Source organism: Hirundo rustica, chromosome 7, assembly GCF_015227805.2.
Source record: "Hirundo rustica isolate bHirRus1 chromosome 7, bHirRus1.pri.v3, whole genome shotgun sequence".
Classification (NCBI taxonomy): Eukaryota; Metazoa; Chordata; class Aves; order Passeriformes; family Hirundinidae; genus Hirundo; species Hirundo rustica.
This window is the reverse complement of record NC_053456.1, coordinates 7,089,902-7,110,416: the sequence shown is the minus strand read 5'-3', so window position 1 is coordinate 7,110,416 and position 20,515 is coordinate 7,089,902. Positions and strand designations below refer to the sequence as shown.

General features: G+C 39.7%; 1 protein-coding gene across 1 annotated transcript in view; it reads right to left on the bottom strand.

Moving 5' to 3' along the window:
• The window catches only part of NCKAP5 (NCK associated protein 5), a 347,214-nt gene that overhangs the window by 51,785 nt on the left and 274,914 nt on the right, over positions 1–20,515 (bottom strand). Inside the window, exons 11-14 of the mRNA XM_058421378.1 lie at positions 10,834–10,938; positions 7,198–7,386; positions 2,886–6,730; positions 1,998–2,118 (exon numbers count right to left, since the gene is read on the bottom strand). Of these exons, the coding sequence (XP_058277361.1) occupies positions 1,998–2,118; positions 2,886–6,730; positions 7,198–7,386; positions 10,834–10,938 (4,260 nt within the window). The remainder of the gene's footprint in view (positions 1–1,997; positions 2,119–2,885; positions 6,731–7,197; positions 7,387–10,833; positions 10,939–20,515) is intronic.

The window sequence follows — 20,515 nt, the reverse complement described above, 5'->3', positions numbered from 1 at the left end:
TTCAAATCTCGTTATTCTAGATGTCATCAGTCTTTTGGCACTAGATATTTCTTTCAGGAACCACAGTAAACACAATATGAAACTCAAAAAAATGAAACATATAAATATAACTTAATCTTCAAAAAACATACAAAAATACTTTGTTTCCCTGCTAACAGAAGAGGGTATGGCATAGCAGAAGTAATGCCTTTTCACCATGACTAACATGTCCTTAAAAACTAAATAGCATCATTAGCATTTCTCCATTATTTACATACATTAAGGACAATCTTTGTAGTTCCTTCATAAAATGAAGTGTGTTTCTTTAAGATATACTTAAAAGACTATTACTGCAGCATTTAGAAAGACTTCACAAATGACGGACAAAAAGCACAGCAAATTATTGCAGCATTAGAAAATAATAAGTTAGAAAGAAATTGCAGAAGCAATGTTTTTTGTACTTCTGTACAGTGAAGATATACCCTAAGCTGTCAGGGCCATATTAAATGGGGCATAGTTAAACTGAGTGGCTCTGATAAGGGGCTCTGCTTTGCTATCTAAGTTCTAGATCTGTTGGATTGAATTTCCTGCATATTGCACATTTCCAGACTTTCATTCTCTCTCTTTCCTTTCAGTGACACTACAAGGACAGCCTTAGATATGCTTATAATTTGTGGTTTTATAATGCAGGAGACATCTACATTTTCAAAGAAGAGATGATACCAGAGGAGTCAGGAGGAAAGTTTTCAAACACATTCATTTTGCATATGTTCCCTGTAAGGTTTTTTTTTTTTTTTTTTTTTTTAAATGACCTTGCAGATGTTCTCAGCAAAGATATATGTATTAAAGTAAAAAAAAAAGGAAAAAAAAAATTGCCTGAATTTGAAACTACATACGCAAAGCCTTGACCTCGAGCATCCTCAACATCAGCCCTAAGCCAAGAGTTTTTTAAGTTCCCATTAAAAAGCTTTTTGCAATGTTCCCAGAGAACTTGTGTATCAGATTCCCCCAGATGAAATTGTTGTATGTACTGCACTTCAGTAACTCAGTTCTATCAGAACAACAAAAGTAATGGCCTCAGCTTCAGAGTAAATATATTTGACACAAGTTTCCAGGCTTGGTTATGGTTAATAATAATTGTAATACTATGGACAAGACAGCTATCTCAGAAATGAGGAAAGAATGCCATAGGGTTAAAGCATCTCTGTTCTCCTTGTGCTTGACTTTAAAACATCATGGGAAAGGCTCTTGCTAGTCAAGATATTGCTCACTAAATTCTACAGTTAATTAAAAGAAGCTTCACCAGGAAGGGCACCCCTTCAGCCTGACTTTAGGTTACAATCCTAGACTGTGTGTGAACACTTCTCAGTGCAGCAAAGTTAGTCCAGAACCAGACTCTAGCAGCTAACAGAAAACAGGAGAATTTTCCTACTACATTAAAACATTCCTCCTCTCTGAGTAAATTAAATTATCAGGTACAGTTATTGAAGTATAAAACTAACTACAGGCCATTAACAGGGAGATTTTTAACGGCACAAAGTGAGGCACAGGTCCAATGTATGTTTTTGCTTTTGAACATTCCCTCTTAAGTGACAAATATTCCCAAATGTGGTCAAATAATTTGCCTTTCCCCATCAGCAGTACACTTCTCAGGCTTTATGACTTCTATAATGTTCAGAGGAATGTTCTTTACTGGTATGCAATTTTCAGGGAAAGGGAAAAAAATAATACTAAAAAAATAGTCCTATTATTTCACCCTACTACAGTATGACTATCATTGTGCATGTATCTTCACTGGAATTGAATTGCCAGCAGAAGCAGTAGAATCTTCATGACTATCTGTATAATGTGGGCTACAGCCAAGCTGACAACTTTTGCATTAATTCACAATCCTCAAGCTACACAAAATCTTTCTATCTTATATATAAACAATTATTATCCTGCTTGCAATGGCAATAAGAAACACATCCAGAAGTTAAAAAAAGGGTAATAATGTTTTCATGTACTGAAGCACTTACCAGGGTCTGATTCTGCATTTCCATATCAGCTTTTGTGTTGCTGTTTTTCCTGTGGTTTCCTTGAGAGCTGATAGAGTTGCCGTGAAGAGAGGAGCCCTGGGAGCTGCCCTTCGACACACTCCTGTAGGAAACATTATTTGATCCACTTTCTGTCTGCTGAGCTGCTTTCTTATCAACTCTGCAGGTAGAGAGTGATTCCTCTGATAAATTGCATTGCCCTTCTTCAATCACTCTACTTTCCCATTCCTTTAATGCTTAAAGTAACCCCTTTGTATCTTTCTGTCTCTAGACCTTTGAGTGATAAATGTTTCTAACTAGCCTTGATCAAACCTGTCACTTGCAATTTCAGGTAGTATATCAATTTAGCCTTTCACATGTGATGATTTATATGATATTTGGGACTGCTGTGGGGCAGAAGTGAAAACACAATATACCAATCGGTAAGTTCTTCTGTGACCAAACGTTGTGATAGCTGGAAAAGTAATTAATTCTGACAAGTTACCAAATATGTGTTTTCTGGCCACAGTACAGGAAGATGGAATACATTGAAACATGTACCTAATTACCCTCTATCTTTACACACCATCTGCCTAGATTCTTGATTTCTGGAATAATTTGAATTATCAGCTTGGATGTAACTCGCCTATCTTTAATTTCAAAGACCAATGGTTTGGTTAACAAAGTAACACGAACAAAATTATTATCTCATAGTTAATGTTTGGGGTTTTTTTTTTCCTTTTCCTGTGGAGATTGAAGTCCCAACTGTGCACCTACTGTTTGCTAATGTGCATTCTTAGCACAAAAAGAACATACATTGAACATCCCATCTGGGCATCTGTAAAGCTACACGGATATCAACACATCCCAAATTGTGTTCTGGACTTTTACCTGTTTAAAAGCTCTCTCATAAAGCTGTCTTTTGGTGAGTAGGCAGCTGTGGTAGAACCTCTGACTTGTTCACACTCAACCTCACCAGAAGGGTCTTGGGAAGGCTTCGTAATTTTGCTCTCCATAGATAAAATGTCACCACTGTCTGTTTTCCTGTTAATTTCATTTTCTATTTCACAGTGTTGTTCAGTTTTCTTCTTTTCTTTTCTTCTCTCTAATTTTGCCTGCTTAATTCCAAATCCTGAAACTTTTGCATCCTTTTTTTCCACCTTGGTTTTAGGAACATCAGTCTTCCTGCTACTCAGTGCTGGGAGCTTACTCTTTCGGAAGCCGAACCAACTGGCTATAGAAGGCCCAGTCTTTTGTTTAGTCTCCACAGTGGGGGACTTGGTTTGTCCCTGACCCTTTTGCACATTTTCTTGAATGCATAACATGACTTTCTCCTCTATTGTAGGTTGCAGAGACGGCGAACTCAAAAGATCATTAACCTTCTCAGAGGTTTCTGCTAATTTTAAAGACATTTGCTGTCTTGGTGACTTTGTTGTTTCCAGTTTATGAGGACACCTTACTCTGTCAAAGTTTTGGAAGGACAAAATTTGTTTGGAAGATACAGCAGCCGAGGTTTCTAACTCCAATTCTGCTGACAGAACACTTTTCTTACCTAGAGCTTCAGGCTTAAAGCTTTCAGCGCTTTTCTCACTCTGCACAGATAGACTGTGTGCATCTTTCTGAGAAAATGGTTTGCTTCCATCGCATTTTGAAGTGCTGTGAAACTGGTCTACTTTTTGACATGATCTGAAGGGCAGTTTGCTTGGGCTTCCATGCTGGCTATTGCAACTACTCGTATTTCCAAGAGAGCCTTGTCTAGGATAAGAATTTTCTGTGGGTTTAGTATTATATAGAAGAGCCTCTGGTGTCACTGCTGTCCCAGGAGTGGCCTTGATTTGAAGCCCTTCCATGGCTGAGCTCTGCCTCGTTAGAGAATTCCCTCTGTCAGAAGTGTTTGTGATAATCTGAGTCCGTACTTTCCCGAGACCTTCTGTCACAGGGGCAGATGGCTTCTCCCCTGTGTGAATGCTGAAACTCTGACTACGAGCTTTCGCTCCGTTCATGCCCAGAGCTGGCTTCAAGTGTGACTTGTTGCTAGAAGAAACGGATCTCTTAACTAATTTGTTTTCTAATCCATCTCCTCTGTCTACCACCAAGTTGCAGCTCTCACGTGAATGAGCTGATGCTGTATCCATACTAAGTTCCACAGCACAATTATTTTTTACTTCAGCATCAGACTTGGAGTCCTTTAATTCCACATCCATTGCACCTTTGGTGGTTACACACACAGACTCACTTTGCCTGTACTTACTGGAACTCACATTACTTTTGGAAGCTGCATTTATACTGTCCTTCTCCTGCTTCCCTGGTACAGTAGAGCTCTTGCGGAGAAGCTGGGGAGATTTGACAAATAATTTCAGCCCTACAGGGAGACGAGTTTTCATTCCTCTCTCATTAGAGTTTTGAGAGGCATGTGCAGCATCACTGGCATGAAACAGCGTTGACGGGAAATTGTTTACCTGAGATAGCAAAGGCTCACTTGTGCTCGTCGTATGACATTGAGGAGTTGTGGGGAGAATGTTTGGCATCTCTTGTAGCTGATCCAACCCACTGTCACTGGAAATATTGTTTTTCCTGGAATATGTGTCTTGTGAAGGAGTTGTTTCCAGTGACGGACAACCTAGAGAAAAGGACCTGGCTGTTTGAAAATCTGTGCTGGAATACTCATGACTCCTGTGGAGACCCACCTGATTAGGGTTTTTTGGGCAGACTTGCTTTGTGGAAACTTTGGAAAGTCCTTGGCATGCACTGTGGGATTGCTGAGATGCGCATTTATTTTGCATAATTCCTTCTGCATTTTCTTGAAGGTAAGATAATTCAATTTTGGCCCCAGAAGATACATTTTTTGCTTGCATTTCATGACTAGATTGATTATGAAAGCCAGAGTTCACAGTCCCTTTTAATGGAGATGATTTCAGTATATTTTTTGCTGTTTCAGTGGGACCAGCTCCTGCTAGCTTTACTGCTAGAGGTGGAGAATTAGCATAATTAGGCCGAATCAACAGGGATGTTGACCTGCCTGGAGGAAGGGGTGGGGATGGAGACCGGGCTTCTACAGGGGCTAAATCACAGTGGAAGTCTCTGGTTGGAGGTTCCCCATAGCTACTGGGCTCTATAAGGTGCTGAGGCAACAGTGGTGAGGCTGGACTCTGACTCTTTGGATACTTTGACCCATCTCCTCTGCCAGGACATTTCAAGTCAGGCAGGGGGTGGGCAGGGGCCTTTGTAACCTGAAATTCGACTTTCGAATCAAAATGACGAGGTGGGCTTTGAGCCTTTTTGAATCTTGAAAGCTTTACAGGTGGCAGAGCAGGTGATTTCTCAAGGGCTGTGGGGCCCACTGATAGAGCTACAGGTGCCTCCCCACTCTCAGTCATCAGAGTTTTTTGGGGAGAAAATTTACCTCTGCTGGGTATTTTAGTTACACTTGGCTTTTGATTGATTCCTGCATGCACAGCAGAGTTTGAACTGGCCTTGTATGATGCTTCATACACTGGCTTCACTAGTTTCTGTCGTGAAGTATTTTGCTGTGTCACTCTTCCACAGCGTGAAGATTCACCACAGGTCAGGGGGACAACTGTATTTTTATTCCCTGTATTATCTTCAAGAGTATTTTTCCCAGTTTCATCTTCCTGTCGTTCTAAAGCAGTATAGTTTCTAGCACTGGGTCCTGGCTGCAAATCAGTTCTTCCCTGAGGTATCAGTTCAGTGTATTCTGCACCGGGCATAGTTTGTGGCTGGTTGATTGAAATCTCATTTCTCGTTACACTGACAACTCCAGTTTGATGTGAGCTGAATTCAATCGGCTCACCATCCTTAGCATCGTATATTACCGTAATGCACTCTTCAGAAGAGGTCTTTTTTATAACCTTTTGTTGTTTAATGAAATTACATGTCTTCGGCCTAATGTCTGAGTGAACAGGTACCTGGTTCTCTTCTTTGCCAGTAGATACAAACTGAGAACTCTCCGTGACTTTGAGCAAGTCAGAGGTCTTTGTGTACTTCTCAGGAAAGGGAGTTGCTAATAAATCTGAGGGACTTTTCTCATCACTGCTTTCTATATGCAATTCATCCAAGACTTCATTGTCATCAGTGTCTGAAAGCTGAAAATTAAAGTCCTTCCAGCCCATATTAGAATGGCTTTGATTTAACTGTAACTCAGGCAGCTTTGCTCTGGTGCATGATTTTACTTCTGTCTGAAATCCACTGACAAAACTAGTCAATTTCTCAGGTCTTTCCTTTGAATTAAAAAATGAACTTTTTTCTGGCAAATGTTTCCTGTTAGGATCCCAGTCAAAGAGACTGTCAGAAATGCTATGAGTTAATTTGTTACAGTAGGTCCTGCAGTCTTTGCTTGGAACTTCCTGCAGCAACAGTAAGGATGAAGAGTCATCATCCGCATCATCATGTGAATCTGAATCATAAGAGAAAGTTTTGTTGTGTTCAATGCAAATACTTCCCATTTCCATTGGCTTACAATGAGCCTGTTCATTATGGCCGCCGCACTTAATTCCAGGGGAATATATTCCTTCGTTGGAGTTCATGCAATCTTTGTAACCCCATTTTGATATTACTGAAGGTGGTTCAAGTAATATTTTTTGCTCCTGCAATTTTTTCAGCCCTTCTAAGATATGGTTTTCCTTGATACGAGTTGGAGGTAGATCATCTGCAGGACTTGAGAGGTTGCTCGGGAGCGAAGAGCCAATGCTTATTCTTTTATCCCATCTCACGGATGACTGTCAAAAGAAAATAAAAACCACTTCTGTTACAAGTGCTGTCAATAAAAGTGTTACCAGTTTGGTAAAGAGAAGAGTTGCATAAGGGCATTCCATTCCATTCTTTGCTATTTGTAGCAAAGTTCTTTTTTAATAAAGGATTTCACAGTGGTGTGAAGGCTGCAGTGCACTGAAAACCTGTAGGAAGAACAATATGAATGGAAGAATTAAGATAAAGAAGAGCAGTTTGGACTATGAAAGGAAGAATAAATGTCTGAACAAATGAGGAGACTGTAAGTAAGCTGGAGTGATAAAGGAATAGCTAAAAAAAATTAAATGGAGGGGGCTAAACTTTTAAGTTCAGTGACAACTCTTTTCAATATAAAAGAGAGAGAAAAGTAAAAAAACTTCTGAACCAGGCAGCTTTTCAATTAATCTTGTTTCCGATTAACCTGAAGTAATACTTGAAGAAAATTAACTTGATTTACCCTTTTGCTTGTCTTTCCATCATTCCAAGTGTAGGAGGAACCGCTGGAATATTCACTGCAAGCACTCGAGAGGGAGAGTTCACTGCTACTGCAGCTGCTCCGAGGATACAGGCGGCTAGAGCCTGTCATATTTAATTGACTCTGGCACTTCAAGACAGGTATGCTGGATTTCACATTCTGCTGGCATTCCTAAAATATGAGTAGAAATTGAAATATCTTATGGGTAGAAAATGATCATTTAACTTCCCCTTGATTAAGAATGGCAAAGAAAAAGCAGGTAAGCCACTTATGCCTTCCTCTCATGCAATTTAGCATCTGGTGAATTTCATACAGAGAACTAAATTTAAAATTGCTAACAATTTCATTTGTCGGGGGTAAAAAATCCACAACCCTCAATGTTTTCTTCTTTATTCTTGGACTAGTATTCTAGTATTATTCTGAGTCTATTTGAATTATGCTTCATACATAAGCAGCGTGCGCCGGTAAGATACAGAAAACAAAGTTATAAGAATACAAGTACATTTTGACAACTGCATTATAGCCCCACAGTGTAACAGATGAGGCTGCACAGCCTGGACAAGGTAAATTAATTTAGTATCCTGAGCAGAATGTCCACTGAGAATGGAATCTCTCCATTACAGTCTAATTTTGGTTTCCTATCTAGTTCAAAGCTTTGTCTAAGAAACTCTCTGACGTAGGACAATCCATCTTCGTGTCGCTCGCAGACAGCTGAAGCCTCTTGCTTATGCAATTTATTGACACTTTATGGCTGCCTTTAGTACTTGTGTAGTTATCGCCCCTTTCCAAATGCAATTTCGGCTGACTGTGACTAAGTGCCAGCTTTGAGGAAGAGAGTAATGAAGAGTAGATAGCACTTTAGGTAAAATATTAAACCTCTGTAGGAGTAGCTAGGATGCCTTTAATTTGTTTTCAAACTAATACTCTTGAGCCTAACAGCATTGGAGCTTCTTCAGTGTTAAGTGCTCGCACTATTCTGCAGTTTCCTTACAGAATCAGACATCATTTTAATTACCAGGAACACCAGACATGACTACATGGAAAGAGGTTGTAATGAGGTCAGTCTCTTCTCCCAACCAGAAACTGATAGGAAAAGAGGAAACAGCCGCAAGTTGTGCCAGGGGATGTTTAGATTGGATTTTAGGAAAAATTCCTTCACTAAAAGAGTTGTCAGGCAACGGAGCAGGGAAGTGGTTGAGTCACCATCCCTGGAGGGAATGAAAAGCTGTGTAGATGTGGCACCTGGGGACGTGGTTTAGTGGTAGAATTGGCACTGCTGGATTAACAGTTGGACTCAGTGATCTCAAGGGACCTTTCCACCCAGTGGTGGGTGAAAGGTTGGATTTGATGATCTTAATCATAAAGGTCTTCTCCATCCAAAGTGAATCTATGATTCTGTGCCTTTGTTTCATAAAACTTCCCTTTGGACTTCATTAAGGCAAACTGAAACAATATTTATTGATTTTTGTATGTAGATATACTTCAAATTAATTTTGCTTAAATGAAGAACTTACACTTAGGAAGAAACAAGAAATCTAAAGTTATTGAATCCATAAAAAAACTATCAAGGCTGCGTATGCCCTAGACGGCTTCTTCACGGAAATCTTTGGAACAACACTCAGTTTGCAGGCACTACTCATGCACTGACATGTTTGTTGGCCTTCTGCTAATTTCTTCCATTTATTCCCCCACATTCCTCCCATTTATTACAACTGGGGTTGAACCTTTTTTCAGCTGAGTGGGAGAGAGCAGAATTTTTACTACTGAGGAGTTCATCAGTACAGCTGTTCATTGCTCAACTGACATCATAATGCTCTGGTTTTGACAAACCTAACTACAGGGCAAATCATTATTCTTCGTCACAGGCAAAACCTATGAATGGGAAAATCATTTAGAAGCACCAAGAGCACATTTCACCTCTGGGAATTATTGGTACATGCACTCCTAGGAAGTCAAATGGATGCAGGAGGAACAGCTCTTAAATCCAGTGGCTCTGGGAAGAATACATCTTTCAGCGTCACAGGCAGGCTGATGCCTGTGTTTTTGGCTCTGAAGCGGATTTTGTTGTTTTGTTGAGACAAATGAGTCTTTATTTGTGACACTGTGGTTCCCCTGGGAGAGCCCCTACCATCAGCTTCCTCAGCTGTGGCGGTGTCCCTCCTGGGGAGGGTGACTGAACAGAGGCCAACAGCAGCAGCTGCTTGCTCTGGCTACTCCTCTGCATTTTGGCTCTGGCATTGGGAAAACATGTCATGTGGAATTCTGCCCTTTACACTGGGCTGTGTCCCAGCCATCGCCGCACTCAAGAGAAGGATGCCTGTAAATCCTCTCCTGTAAGAATCTCCTGCAGGAGGAAAGAGATCACAGCACAGAGACAAGTATTGCCTTCCTGTCATCTTCAGCTAGTCTGAGAGCCACTCCATCCTCTCACTTTGTTCCCTTTGCAACTAAGAGAGGAGAAAGGCATTTGGTCCTACAGTTTCAGCAATGGGAAAAAATGGAGCTATCTAAGCAAAGCAAAAAAGCAGTATATTACTGTAATCATCTTTAAGAGAGGAGAAAATGTGCAAAAAATATCATGTCACTCCAGATTATGAAGTAGGGTATCTACTCAATTTCTAGACTTCATTCAGATCACTTAAGAGAGTGGAGTTTTCCCCTTCAATTTGCCTTTTTTCTCTAAATTATTCAAGAAAGTACTTTGAATAGCATGTTTATGATGCATTAATTAAATACATTTAACTTGCATATGGGTCTATTAACTGACATGGTGAAATTTTAATTTTTTGTAATCATGATTCTTTAGTCATTACCTTTAATGAATTTAGAGTAAAAAGGCCTGAACATAGTATTACAGCTTAAAAATGTAATTTTCACTAGAAATCAGAGAAAATTGAAATAATCAGCCCATTAAAGACAAAAACCTCTGTATTAGAGCAACTTAACCTGAAGGCTTAATTAAATATAATGCAAAAGGTTGTTAGCATTTTTTTGAACCCTTGAAACAATGCCTTTTCATTAAGGTAGGTATTACAAGGGAGATTACATTTTTGTTGACAATACTATCCTTCAAGATCAAAGGCACAAGCAGGTTCAATGTTCTGTTCTTGTACTCTTTGTTTCCCTGTATGTGATTTTTGTTTTTTAAGCTACTTTTCTCTTTGACAATGAAACATGAAAGCCACGCTGGTGAACATTTTGCCAAATAAGCACAAAGCTCACTCCATCTGAAAAAAAAAAATGCAGAGCCCATGAATTTTTAAAAGTTCATACATAATATATCATAAAAGTGGGATGAATAATACGGGGCATGGGCTTTAATAAAAAGCTCCTTGACCATTTCTCAGAGATTGTGAGATGTAATCAATACCCAAAAAGGTGTATTGGGGACATTGCTAAGATTTACGCTTTTTTTGCACACAGTGACACTATCTGCTCACTATATCAACCGAGGACACAATATTGAATTTCAGAGAACAGAAGGAAGTAAAAGCACTGTTATCTGCCTCAACAGTGTTTCAATTCAGAGATCAGCTTTATGGCTCTTCCCTGACACCAGACTTCAGAGGAGAAAAGGAGGTTCCAGGTGAGGGGGACAAGGGCAGCACAAACACTCACGAGTGTCTGAGCATCAGCACTTCGAGCTTGCAGCAGGCTTCGGTTCCGTTCCACTTCTGAAAGCAAATCCCCAGATGAGAGGTCCAAGATGCGTGAATGGAGTTTCTGGGGGGGCAGAAGGGAAGGAGCAAAGCATAAGCATTTGTCAAGATATTCAGCAGATCAGCATTTTTAAAATTCCAAACTCTGCTGTTAAATTTCAAGGGAAATGAAGAGCCTGAGGTAAAAGAGGATTTGTTCTAATTTGAAATGTTGCTCTTCGTGCTTACTTTGTCCAAGACTTCCTGTCTTGAGGACAGATCATTCTTCATCCAAAACAAACTCTACTTTTTCTTCTAGTCACTGCTTTGCAACTTATCATTACTTCCCACACAACAATAACAAATGAACATGAGTCCCGCCATTATCCACAGAGTTTGACAGGTTTCAGGAAAAAAAAGCATAAAAATGAACTACAAAATTAACATTTATAAATCAATCAACATGCTAATGTTGTTTTATTTACGAGCTGTTACACCTTGTGTGAATGATTGCAAAAGTGACCCTATTTTTAACCAGCATTGATCTGCTGAAGGCCTCCTCTGCACACATTTTAACTCAAAGTCATTAATGTCATCTGTTAGGAACAATTAATGTGAATAGAAAATAATTGCATCAGGGAACTGGGGACTCAGAGGATTTTGTGCATTAATATTCACATGCTGTTCGATTATATACACACTTCTTTTCTCGGTTTTGCTTGGAAGGATGGCTAAGCTTGTGCCTTTCCCTCCACGTTCACCAGTACACTAATTCTAGGGTTTTCAGTCTGCATTAAGCCTGGTTTGGTTTAATTGCAGTTTCAATAAAATCCATCATTTATGTGAATGCCTCAGCCAATGACTTCAAAAGAAAAAAGTATCTGCAGTCTTGTTAGTCCTGGGCCAACACACCATGTAACAGGCCGTATGGATCTGACTCACCGCCCACTGAAATCAATGAAAATGGACTGAAAACAAAAACAAAAACAAAAACCAAGAAAGAAAGGACTTTGGATCAGGCTCTTTTCACTTTCCCATTAATTCTCCAGGCTTGCCACCTGAGAGACCACATCTACCCCCCTCAGCTTGGAGGAACAAAAGGTGCAGACCCTGCCAGGTGCTTTGCTAGAGGACTCTGTGAGGGATGCAACTCACGGAGATTTGTCAAGGCTGTGTGAGTTCCCCATCACCCTGTCCGTCCAAAAAGACTGGCCAAAGAGGGAAAAAGGATCTATAGCCAGAAGAGCCTTCAGACAGTGTAGCAGTAGTTCTGTGCAGGGCCCTGAAATGCAAGTCACACAGTATCTTACACCCAGCTACTCCCCAGCCAGCTCTCTGGGTACCCACTGCAGAAATTAATCTGCCAGAGAACAAAGCAGGCAGCCATTCCTACAGCCTCTGTTATCTGCATGCTCTGCTTCAGGCTTCTATTCCAGACAATCTAGGAAATTCTTTTAAAAACTTCTAATTACGAACTTGGGAGTCATTTCTCAAGAGTTACTTATTCATCCAGTTTTATTAAGGAGGCACTGTCTGTTGTAGAGAGATTATGGAAAATATTTTCAATGATCAATGTCCTGTATAAATATGTATTGTCCAATATATTGTTGAATAGATAAAAATGCTGGAAGAACTCAGTATCCAAGATACTTTTCACTATAAATACTAACGACACCCAGGCTATGTGTTTTTAACACCAGTGATGTCTGGTTACTCAGCGTGCACCTTTCAAAGTGCTACCACTAGTATTACTGTCAGGTGTTTATTAAAGATTTAAACTCCAGGTAAAATGCCTGCCTAAAGTCACAGATTTACTGACTCTGTACATTTGTTCCTCTTGACAATGATTCCAACTGCATCACTGGGCCACCAGAGAATTCCACTGTTTTCAAAACCAAGAGTCAAATAGTGCCATGAACAAGTGATTTGAGGACATATTAATTACTTTCTCCAGGGAAACAAGTCACCTGAGATATTTTAGTGGAAGCTACAATAGTTAGATCTGTGCATTGGAGATGATGACTGGGGACATCTGAGATGGATGAACATTTATAGGTGAAAATGTATTTTTCCAGGAAAAAAAGGATCCTAGAAATAGTGCTAAAGGAATTTTACAGCTGTAATACTGTCTTCCCATTTTCCCCCCTTCCCATTTTATTATTTAAATGCGAACATATAAACATTTCAATAAGGGAAACAAAATACTCCCCTACAATATCATCCAATGAAATTTAGCGTCAGATTCTATATTCTGTATGTAAGAGCAGAGATCAGCCCAGTGAGAACAGGCAGAAATCAGAAACAATTTTTGACCAGTGATGGATCATAGCCCAGCTGGAAACAGCTCAGGGTTCTGGGGGTCCCTCCCCAGTGGCTCAGTGACCAGAGGAGCTGGGCTGCACAGGGGTCACTCTGTGTTTGAGTCACCTTTTCCACTGTTAAACTCAGTGACTCTTTAAAACTGCAGTACCAAAGGCAAATCAGCAGACTAAAATGATTAACAAAGAAGGAAAGTGTGTTCTCAAGATGTATAATGTGATTATATTTCTGTATCAAATGAGCTCATCACTTTGGGAATATTCCTCCCCACACATATGCAAATAAACTAACAGGGGTGGTCAGCACAATGACTAGCATTAACAAACAGCATAATAAAGTTTGAGGTCATTAATTAAATATAATCACACAGCTCTGAAGCAAGTCATCCAATTACAAAAGAAAAGCGTAAGAAGAATGTTCCTCTTTCATTTATTTTTCTTTTTCCTTCTCCATTGTCTAATAAAAGAATGAGGAAAACTCTAGTATTTGTTAAAAAAAACTCATTAATGATGCATTCAAAATCAAGTAACAGATTGTGCTAACTATGTATCTTCATTCTGATTTCTTCTCAGATACACAAAATGTACTGTGTCCTTTACGGTTATTGTCAGATGACAGTCACATAACTAGATCAAGGAGTACCGCTGCCTTGAAAATTGTACAGTGTTAAAATCACTGTTGATGCTATCATGACACAATGCAACAAAGGCAGGCCACTGCCCAGAATGACCTCCACTGAAGAGATCACATCAGTTTAATTGAATACTTAAATATGAAACTGAGGAGTTACAACTATAGATCCAAGTTATCTGCACCCTTTGTTGGTGCCCTGTAAGGGGAAAATGAGCAATACTTAGAGGTGCTGGGGAGTGCCTGGACCCTTCTGGAAAGATGAATGCATCAGGATCATTGGGTTGCAGACCTCAAAATCCCCATGGAGCTGAATATAGCATGGACTGTGCCAACTTCCTTGGAAATTACCCTGTACTAAGTACTACAGGGCAGGTGTGGACTAAAAAGTTTGTTCCATCTTAGCTTGACTGGACCCATATCTCTCCAGAAAGTGGGTGCTGAGAAGCCAGGGCAGAAGAGGGGACTTCTCTGCAGATGCCTGCGACCAACAGAAGTAAAGCTCCTCCTTCACCTGTGAGATTGAGGCAGGAAAGGCAGTGCCCATTGTGGTTCATTGCCAAGATTAACGCCCATAACCCACGTGAAAAATAAAAACAAAGTAATTGATAATTTAGTTGGAAACCTATTATATCAAGTGCAATAGGAAATACAATTATCTGGCAGGCAGATAACCAATCCATCACCCAGCAGGCCAGTTCCCCCTCCCCCAAGAGCATTCTTATTAAGACTTTCTAGGAAGATAAAAGAAAGCTACTACGTGCTGGCACAAGGCAATATTACAGAGACTCCCCTAACCATTGTGCCTCTCGACTCTATCTCTGTAGAGTATCTATCAGTTCCCATCTCCTTTTTAAACATCTAATGGTCTGCAGCATTGCCAGAACAATTTTCAGTGAATTATGCCAAAGAATATACAGCTCTCCAATATTGGATGAGCTAATTGCTATTATATCAATTGGCTTTGCTTTTCTCACATGAGCCAAAGTCTATCATTCACAGGAAGAAAATTCTCTCTCTAGATACCAAGGAGACATTTTCATCCTGCTGCTGTGTGCCAGAGCTGTAAATGTTTGTTTGGTGTGCGTGGCCCTCTCTTGTCTGCTGTTTTTCAGGGCATCACAAACCTGAACAGGCACATTCTGGCCTGCTTCCCTCTGCAGCCCACCCATTGGAACTGGGCTGGCAGGGAAAACCTTCTCATTTCCATTTCACCAGAAAGACACTGGGGCACAGAATGAAAAAAAAAATATTAGGCAAGATATTTATATGTTATCGGTTTATGTAGAAGCATAATCTTTCATTAAAGAAAATCTTGGCTTAGATACATTTCAGAGGGGAGGTTCAACTGGAGATGAGAATATCCTTCACCAAAAGTTACCTAGACCAGAACATGCACTGTTCAAAAAACAAGGTGTGAACTTCTCATCCACTAAATATTCTGGAATTAAGGAGAAAATTAAGTGTAGTTAAGGAAAAATAATAAAACTTCTGAAAGTAGAAATCAATTTTGTCTTTAGACAAATAAGACTTTGGAATATATATTCTTTTGACATGTGGAAATTCTGCCTTCTAAAGAGAGTAGAACGAGTGGTTGTTGACATAAAACAGCCAAATATGAAGCAAAAGCTGCAAGAACATGCTTCCATTTCTTTAATTATAATAATCACCAACACAGGAAATACATTTGCAACTGTACACTGTGTACATACAGAAATGCCTGACGTGTCATTGTATATAACTGATATCACAAAACTAAAAGGATAATAATTATTTTCAGCTCTGAAAGTTACCTATTTAATAGAAAATTCGGAATTATTTCCTACTATTCACTTCCTATAAGCAGAACTTCATGGCTAACACTGTTTGAAGTAAATGAAAACCAGGTCTAGTTAGCGGTATCTTTGTCCATGACAGGGAGGTTGGAAAGAGATGAGCTTTTAGGTCAAACCAGTCCACAGTTCTGTGAAAATTATTTTTCTCTTAATGTTGAGCCATATTTAACCATTTACAGGACTGGGGGTAAAACTGGAGTGAGAAACTCACACCCTCTGACTGTTTAAAATACTCCTCCCTAATGCAAAGTAATTAGATGTTCATCACTTAGACCTCTAAAAGCTATAAATAAATCTCTGCACAGCCAAGAACATCCAACTTCTCTTTGTAAAGCCAATGCACCACATTAAGCCAGTTTTTATATTTTTCTGTTGCTACAGGTACCATTTCCAACAGACCAAGCTGTTAGTGAAGATATTTGATATTTGACAAAACACATTGAACATTTTACAGCTCAGTCTGGAACAGGCAGAGAAGCTCAGAAGTCTTACACCTTACAACTTCATTTAGTATGAGCATGTTCGCTGTCTTTCACATTTCAAGTTCTGTCTTAGGCAGATTAACTCGGTTTGCTCCGTCTGCTGCTGCGAGGGCTCTCAACAGCTGTTAACACAGGAGGGCACCACCATAGCTGATTGTATTAATTTTTGGTGGGAGGAAAGGGTTAACACACAGTAGGTGAGCCCCAGGATAACTCTTGCAGTGGTCAGAGCAAACAGTTGGAGACTTTTATTGATCCTACCAACAGCTTTTTAATATACAGGAGACCATCATAAACATGAAGTATTGCTCAGTGGTGATAGGAGGATATGTTATACATAAGTGAATATTAAAGGATTAACTTTAAAATGCATTTCAGTAATCTAAATGCAGTACAAAATTAAAAAAAAAAAAATTAAAAAAGGAAGTTTTCAGCTAGTCCTTAAATTTCAAGTGAAATTTGTGATCTAAATTTTCCATTAATCTAATAAAAATACTTCCATAGAAGTTCCAATTTGGTATTTTCCATCTGCTTTTGTTGTTTTTCCCTCCTACTAGGCATACTTTCCTAATAAACCCTTTACAGAAGACACCAGACTTTAAATCCAACCCTGGAATTAATGGGGTTTGTCATTTTGCTAGCAAATTCTCTGGGTGAGTTTACTGAGACTAAGGCAACATCCAAGACAAAGAACAAGGGTATGATACTAGAAACATTTGTATGCAAGATTAGGGTGCGAAAACAACATCAGGAAATCCTGCTAACAAGGCAATTCCAGCACAAAAAGTAAAACAAAGTCTGATTTGAGTTGGCTGCAGAGTTTCCAAGCTTGCAGCTCTCTATTACTATTGAGCCATCCAGAGATGGCAAAACTCAGTGAATTAGACTCCAAGTAACTCCAAAGGCTGGAAACTTGTATTCCAGGGTAGAAATTGGGAGGTATTAAGCAAGCATTTGATGTACAAACACAAATAGCATAATCCCTCTGTATTCTTCAGAGAGATGACAACATTAATGTAAGGCTAAAATTACTCCTGTTCCAAATCCTTAGGTTTATTAATTTTTATAAAGTGCTTTAAATAAAGGTTACATTGAAAGACACAAAGTAATCCCCTCTGATCCCAGTATTCATTTTATATGTCTATCAGTGTTTTCAAGCTCTGAGATTCCAAAGTGTTAGTTCTCATTTTAATAGCACTATGGTAGGAGTCTGTAAATATTGCAGTAATATGAAAATGAGCTAATTTAATTTCTTAGGAAAATGCATGTATAAAGTTCCCTGCGGTTTGTAATTACCGTAAAGTCAACAGTTTACATCAATGACCCAGTAATCAGCTACTCAGAACGTGAATAATTAATGAAAAAATGTTTTCAACGAGCTTGCAAATGGAAGACTCCTTGGAGTATGGTGAAACAGCCGTGCTGTGAGAATAGTGATGTGCAGGAGTCGAGCCTTTTATTAAGTGCATATTTGTATTTTGCCTCTTATTTTCCTAAATGTCTTCCCACTGATCTAACACTACTTAGTAAGTCAATTCCAGGGTGCTAAATGAGGGCCAGCACCACACAGCTGCTGTGAATTATGGCAACACAGTGAAGGGCACACCCTGCACATCCTGACACCTGCTGTTGTTACACTGTCCACTAACAAAACCCTTTTGTTCTTAACATTTCAGCATTGTCAGAGAGAGGCTAGGAAACAACTTTATACTGAAGCCCTGCAACAAGGAAGAATTATACCATTAATCTTTTCTGGCATGCTCTACACATGCTATCTATGCTTCAGGAGTAAAAAGGCAGGCTGGTTTTTATTATTTCACTGTATTTAAGAAACATTTTAACATAAAAATACCGGAGAAAAGTCTCATTTCTGCAACAGTCATTGCATTATCCTTATATGATTAAAAGCTACTCACTAATTTCAACCTGCTGCTAAACTGCTCATACAGTGACAGTCCTGGTAGCGCAACATAATATTGGTCTTTGCCTTTGTGATTCCTACAGCTTAAAATCCATTTTCACATTCATTTTCTGACTATGCCCCAAAATAATCTAAAGGAATTAGGGAGACCTCAGTGAGATCTTCTTATTGACATTTATGTTGATCAATGTTGGCTCTACTAGAATTGGAATCTACAGATCAATTCCCTTATTAGATTCATTCTCAGTGCTGCCATGATCATTTTATCACAGAAGCTGCTGCCATCAGATGCTGCTTTATCACTTTATAATGGGATAAGCTGAAGCTTTCCTCTGGCATATAGCTGGAAATGATAACTGTCTGAAGTCTAAATATTTCTTTCACGGATTTCCAAAAATATCCTAATTAAATGCATAGGTCTGTTTTAAAAACTATTTTCAGCTGAATTTACCTAAGCAGCAATAATTTTTGTCCACAAGAAAATTCCAGTTCTCATGGTGTTAAACAAACCCCAATGCTAACACTGGAGACTGCCTTATTAATCACTTTCTTCTTGCTGAGCCTACGAGCCAGAAGGCAGAAGAAAGAAAATATGACAGAAAAATCAAAATGGTCTCAGGAACAGCAGGAGTTTTATATGGACACACAAACACACGTGCAAACACTCAAAATAGCACACACAATACATACACAAGGTTTGTGACAAGTGTTTTATGTGGTTTTGAAAATATGCAGGGACGTGGTATTTTTAGTGAGAGTGGTGTTACAGCTCCTGTTAGAGAGGAGTTCATCACATTAATTTAAATCTCCAGTAAAATAAATTAGCTTTTTTATTGCCAGGTTGAACTACAGGGCTATGATTGTTATGTATTGCTACAATCTAAGTCTTAATGGCATTTTAGCCCTGTGGTGGTCAAACAGAAACCATTTCAAACCTTCTAAAGGCTATTAAAACATGTGCAGATGTCTGGAAAATGAATACTATTATCTAACACTAACCTTTTGCCTGTAGGAGGAAAAGGAGAGAGAAGGCTCAGGGAAGATGTTTTAGATCAATACATGGCAACCCAGGAGGGCAAGCTCCGTTTCACGGGGAAGTTCATTGGCTGGAACAGGGGATTCAAGTGAGCAGATTCATCCTTATTTGGATTTCACTGAAATCATTCATTTACTCAAAAAAAAAAAAAAAAATTAAGAGAGATGGGCATCTTTTTTGCAATCCTTCCTCACTGCTGCTTCCCAAGGCCCAGCAATCTAGACACTGGAAAGGATATTCATTTAAATGACATGAGCACAAATTTGTCTAGGTTAATGTTAAACAAGCCATCTTTTCCTTGCCTCAGTATTACACATTAAAAACTTTCTCCGTGCCTCCACTCTCTTTTTTTTTCTTTTTTATGTGTGTGTAATACTGTTGAAATGTCATGTGGATTGAAAGGATTTTAAAAGTAGGAGGGGAGCTGCAAGAAATACTTTTATTGTTAGTTTAAGGCTTTTACATACATATTTTCTCTCCAAATCTAATGCATTGTTTTTGTCTCTGACAGAATAATTTTTAATAAGAAGAGACTTTTTTCTTGAATACCTGGATACAAGGTCCTTGATTCTATTCCTTTTCCTCAAAGCACTTACTTAAAAATATGATTTAGAAAGAATGAGTGGGTAGATTCCCAGCTGGTAGGAATTATTTGCTTCACTTCTCCTATTGAAATGAAAAGAATTTCTGCCAGGACAAGAATTACCCCACAGGCCTCCCAAACCAACTGCTTTTCAGAAATAAAACTTCTAGAGGGTCGTAAGTGTGCACTTCCAGTGATATTTCATTCTTGAAAGTCCCAAATCTGACCACAAGACCTCCAGATGGCACTTCAAGTTCTTCAAGGTTTATCCTGATACACCGGAATCCCAGGGCTTGTGTAGGACACAGCACAGCTCCGGAGACCTGATGATGTCACCAAGCATCTCAAACCTTGTCTGTAGCTTTCTGGAATTCCACCAACCTGCTCTGGAGCGATGAGAAACCGTGCAAGGATCTCCCCATCACCTGGGCAGGTAAGGCTGAAGCTCAGGTGAGGAGGGAGAGCCGGTGCTGGTACCAGCAAGGAGGGTGCATGGATGGCCTGAGGACACAGCCCTGCACTGCCCACGTTCCTCTGCACCTCCCTGCTATTGTCCCAGCCAGCAGAGCACCAGGAGATGGGAAAGGAGAAATGCCAGTCGCTGCTCCTGGGCCAAGCTCTGCTCCTGGAAGGAAAGGCACTGTGTCCTCCAAGCATTCATTTAGGACCTGAACTGGCCTTGGGAGGGCTAGGGCTAGGTCTGGCATGGGATGGCATGGAAAAATCCCCTCTCCCACCCTGCAGCCAGAGGCAGCCTGGCCCACGTTGGGAGCTTTACCTCTAGCTCAGGTGGCTGAGAGCCGCAAACCCTCTCAGCAGCTGTCTCTTTCAGAAGAAGCTGTGCCAACCAGCTCTT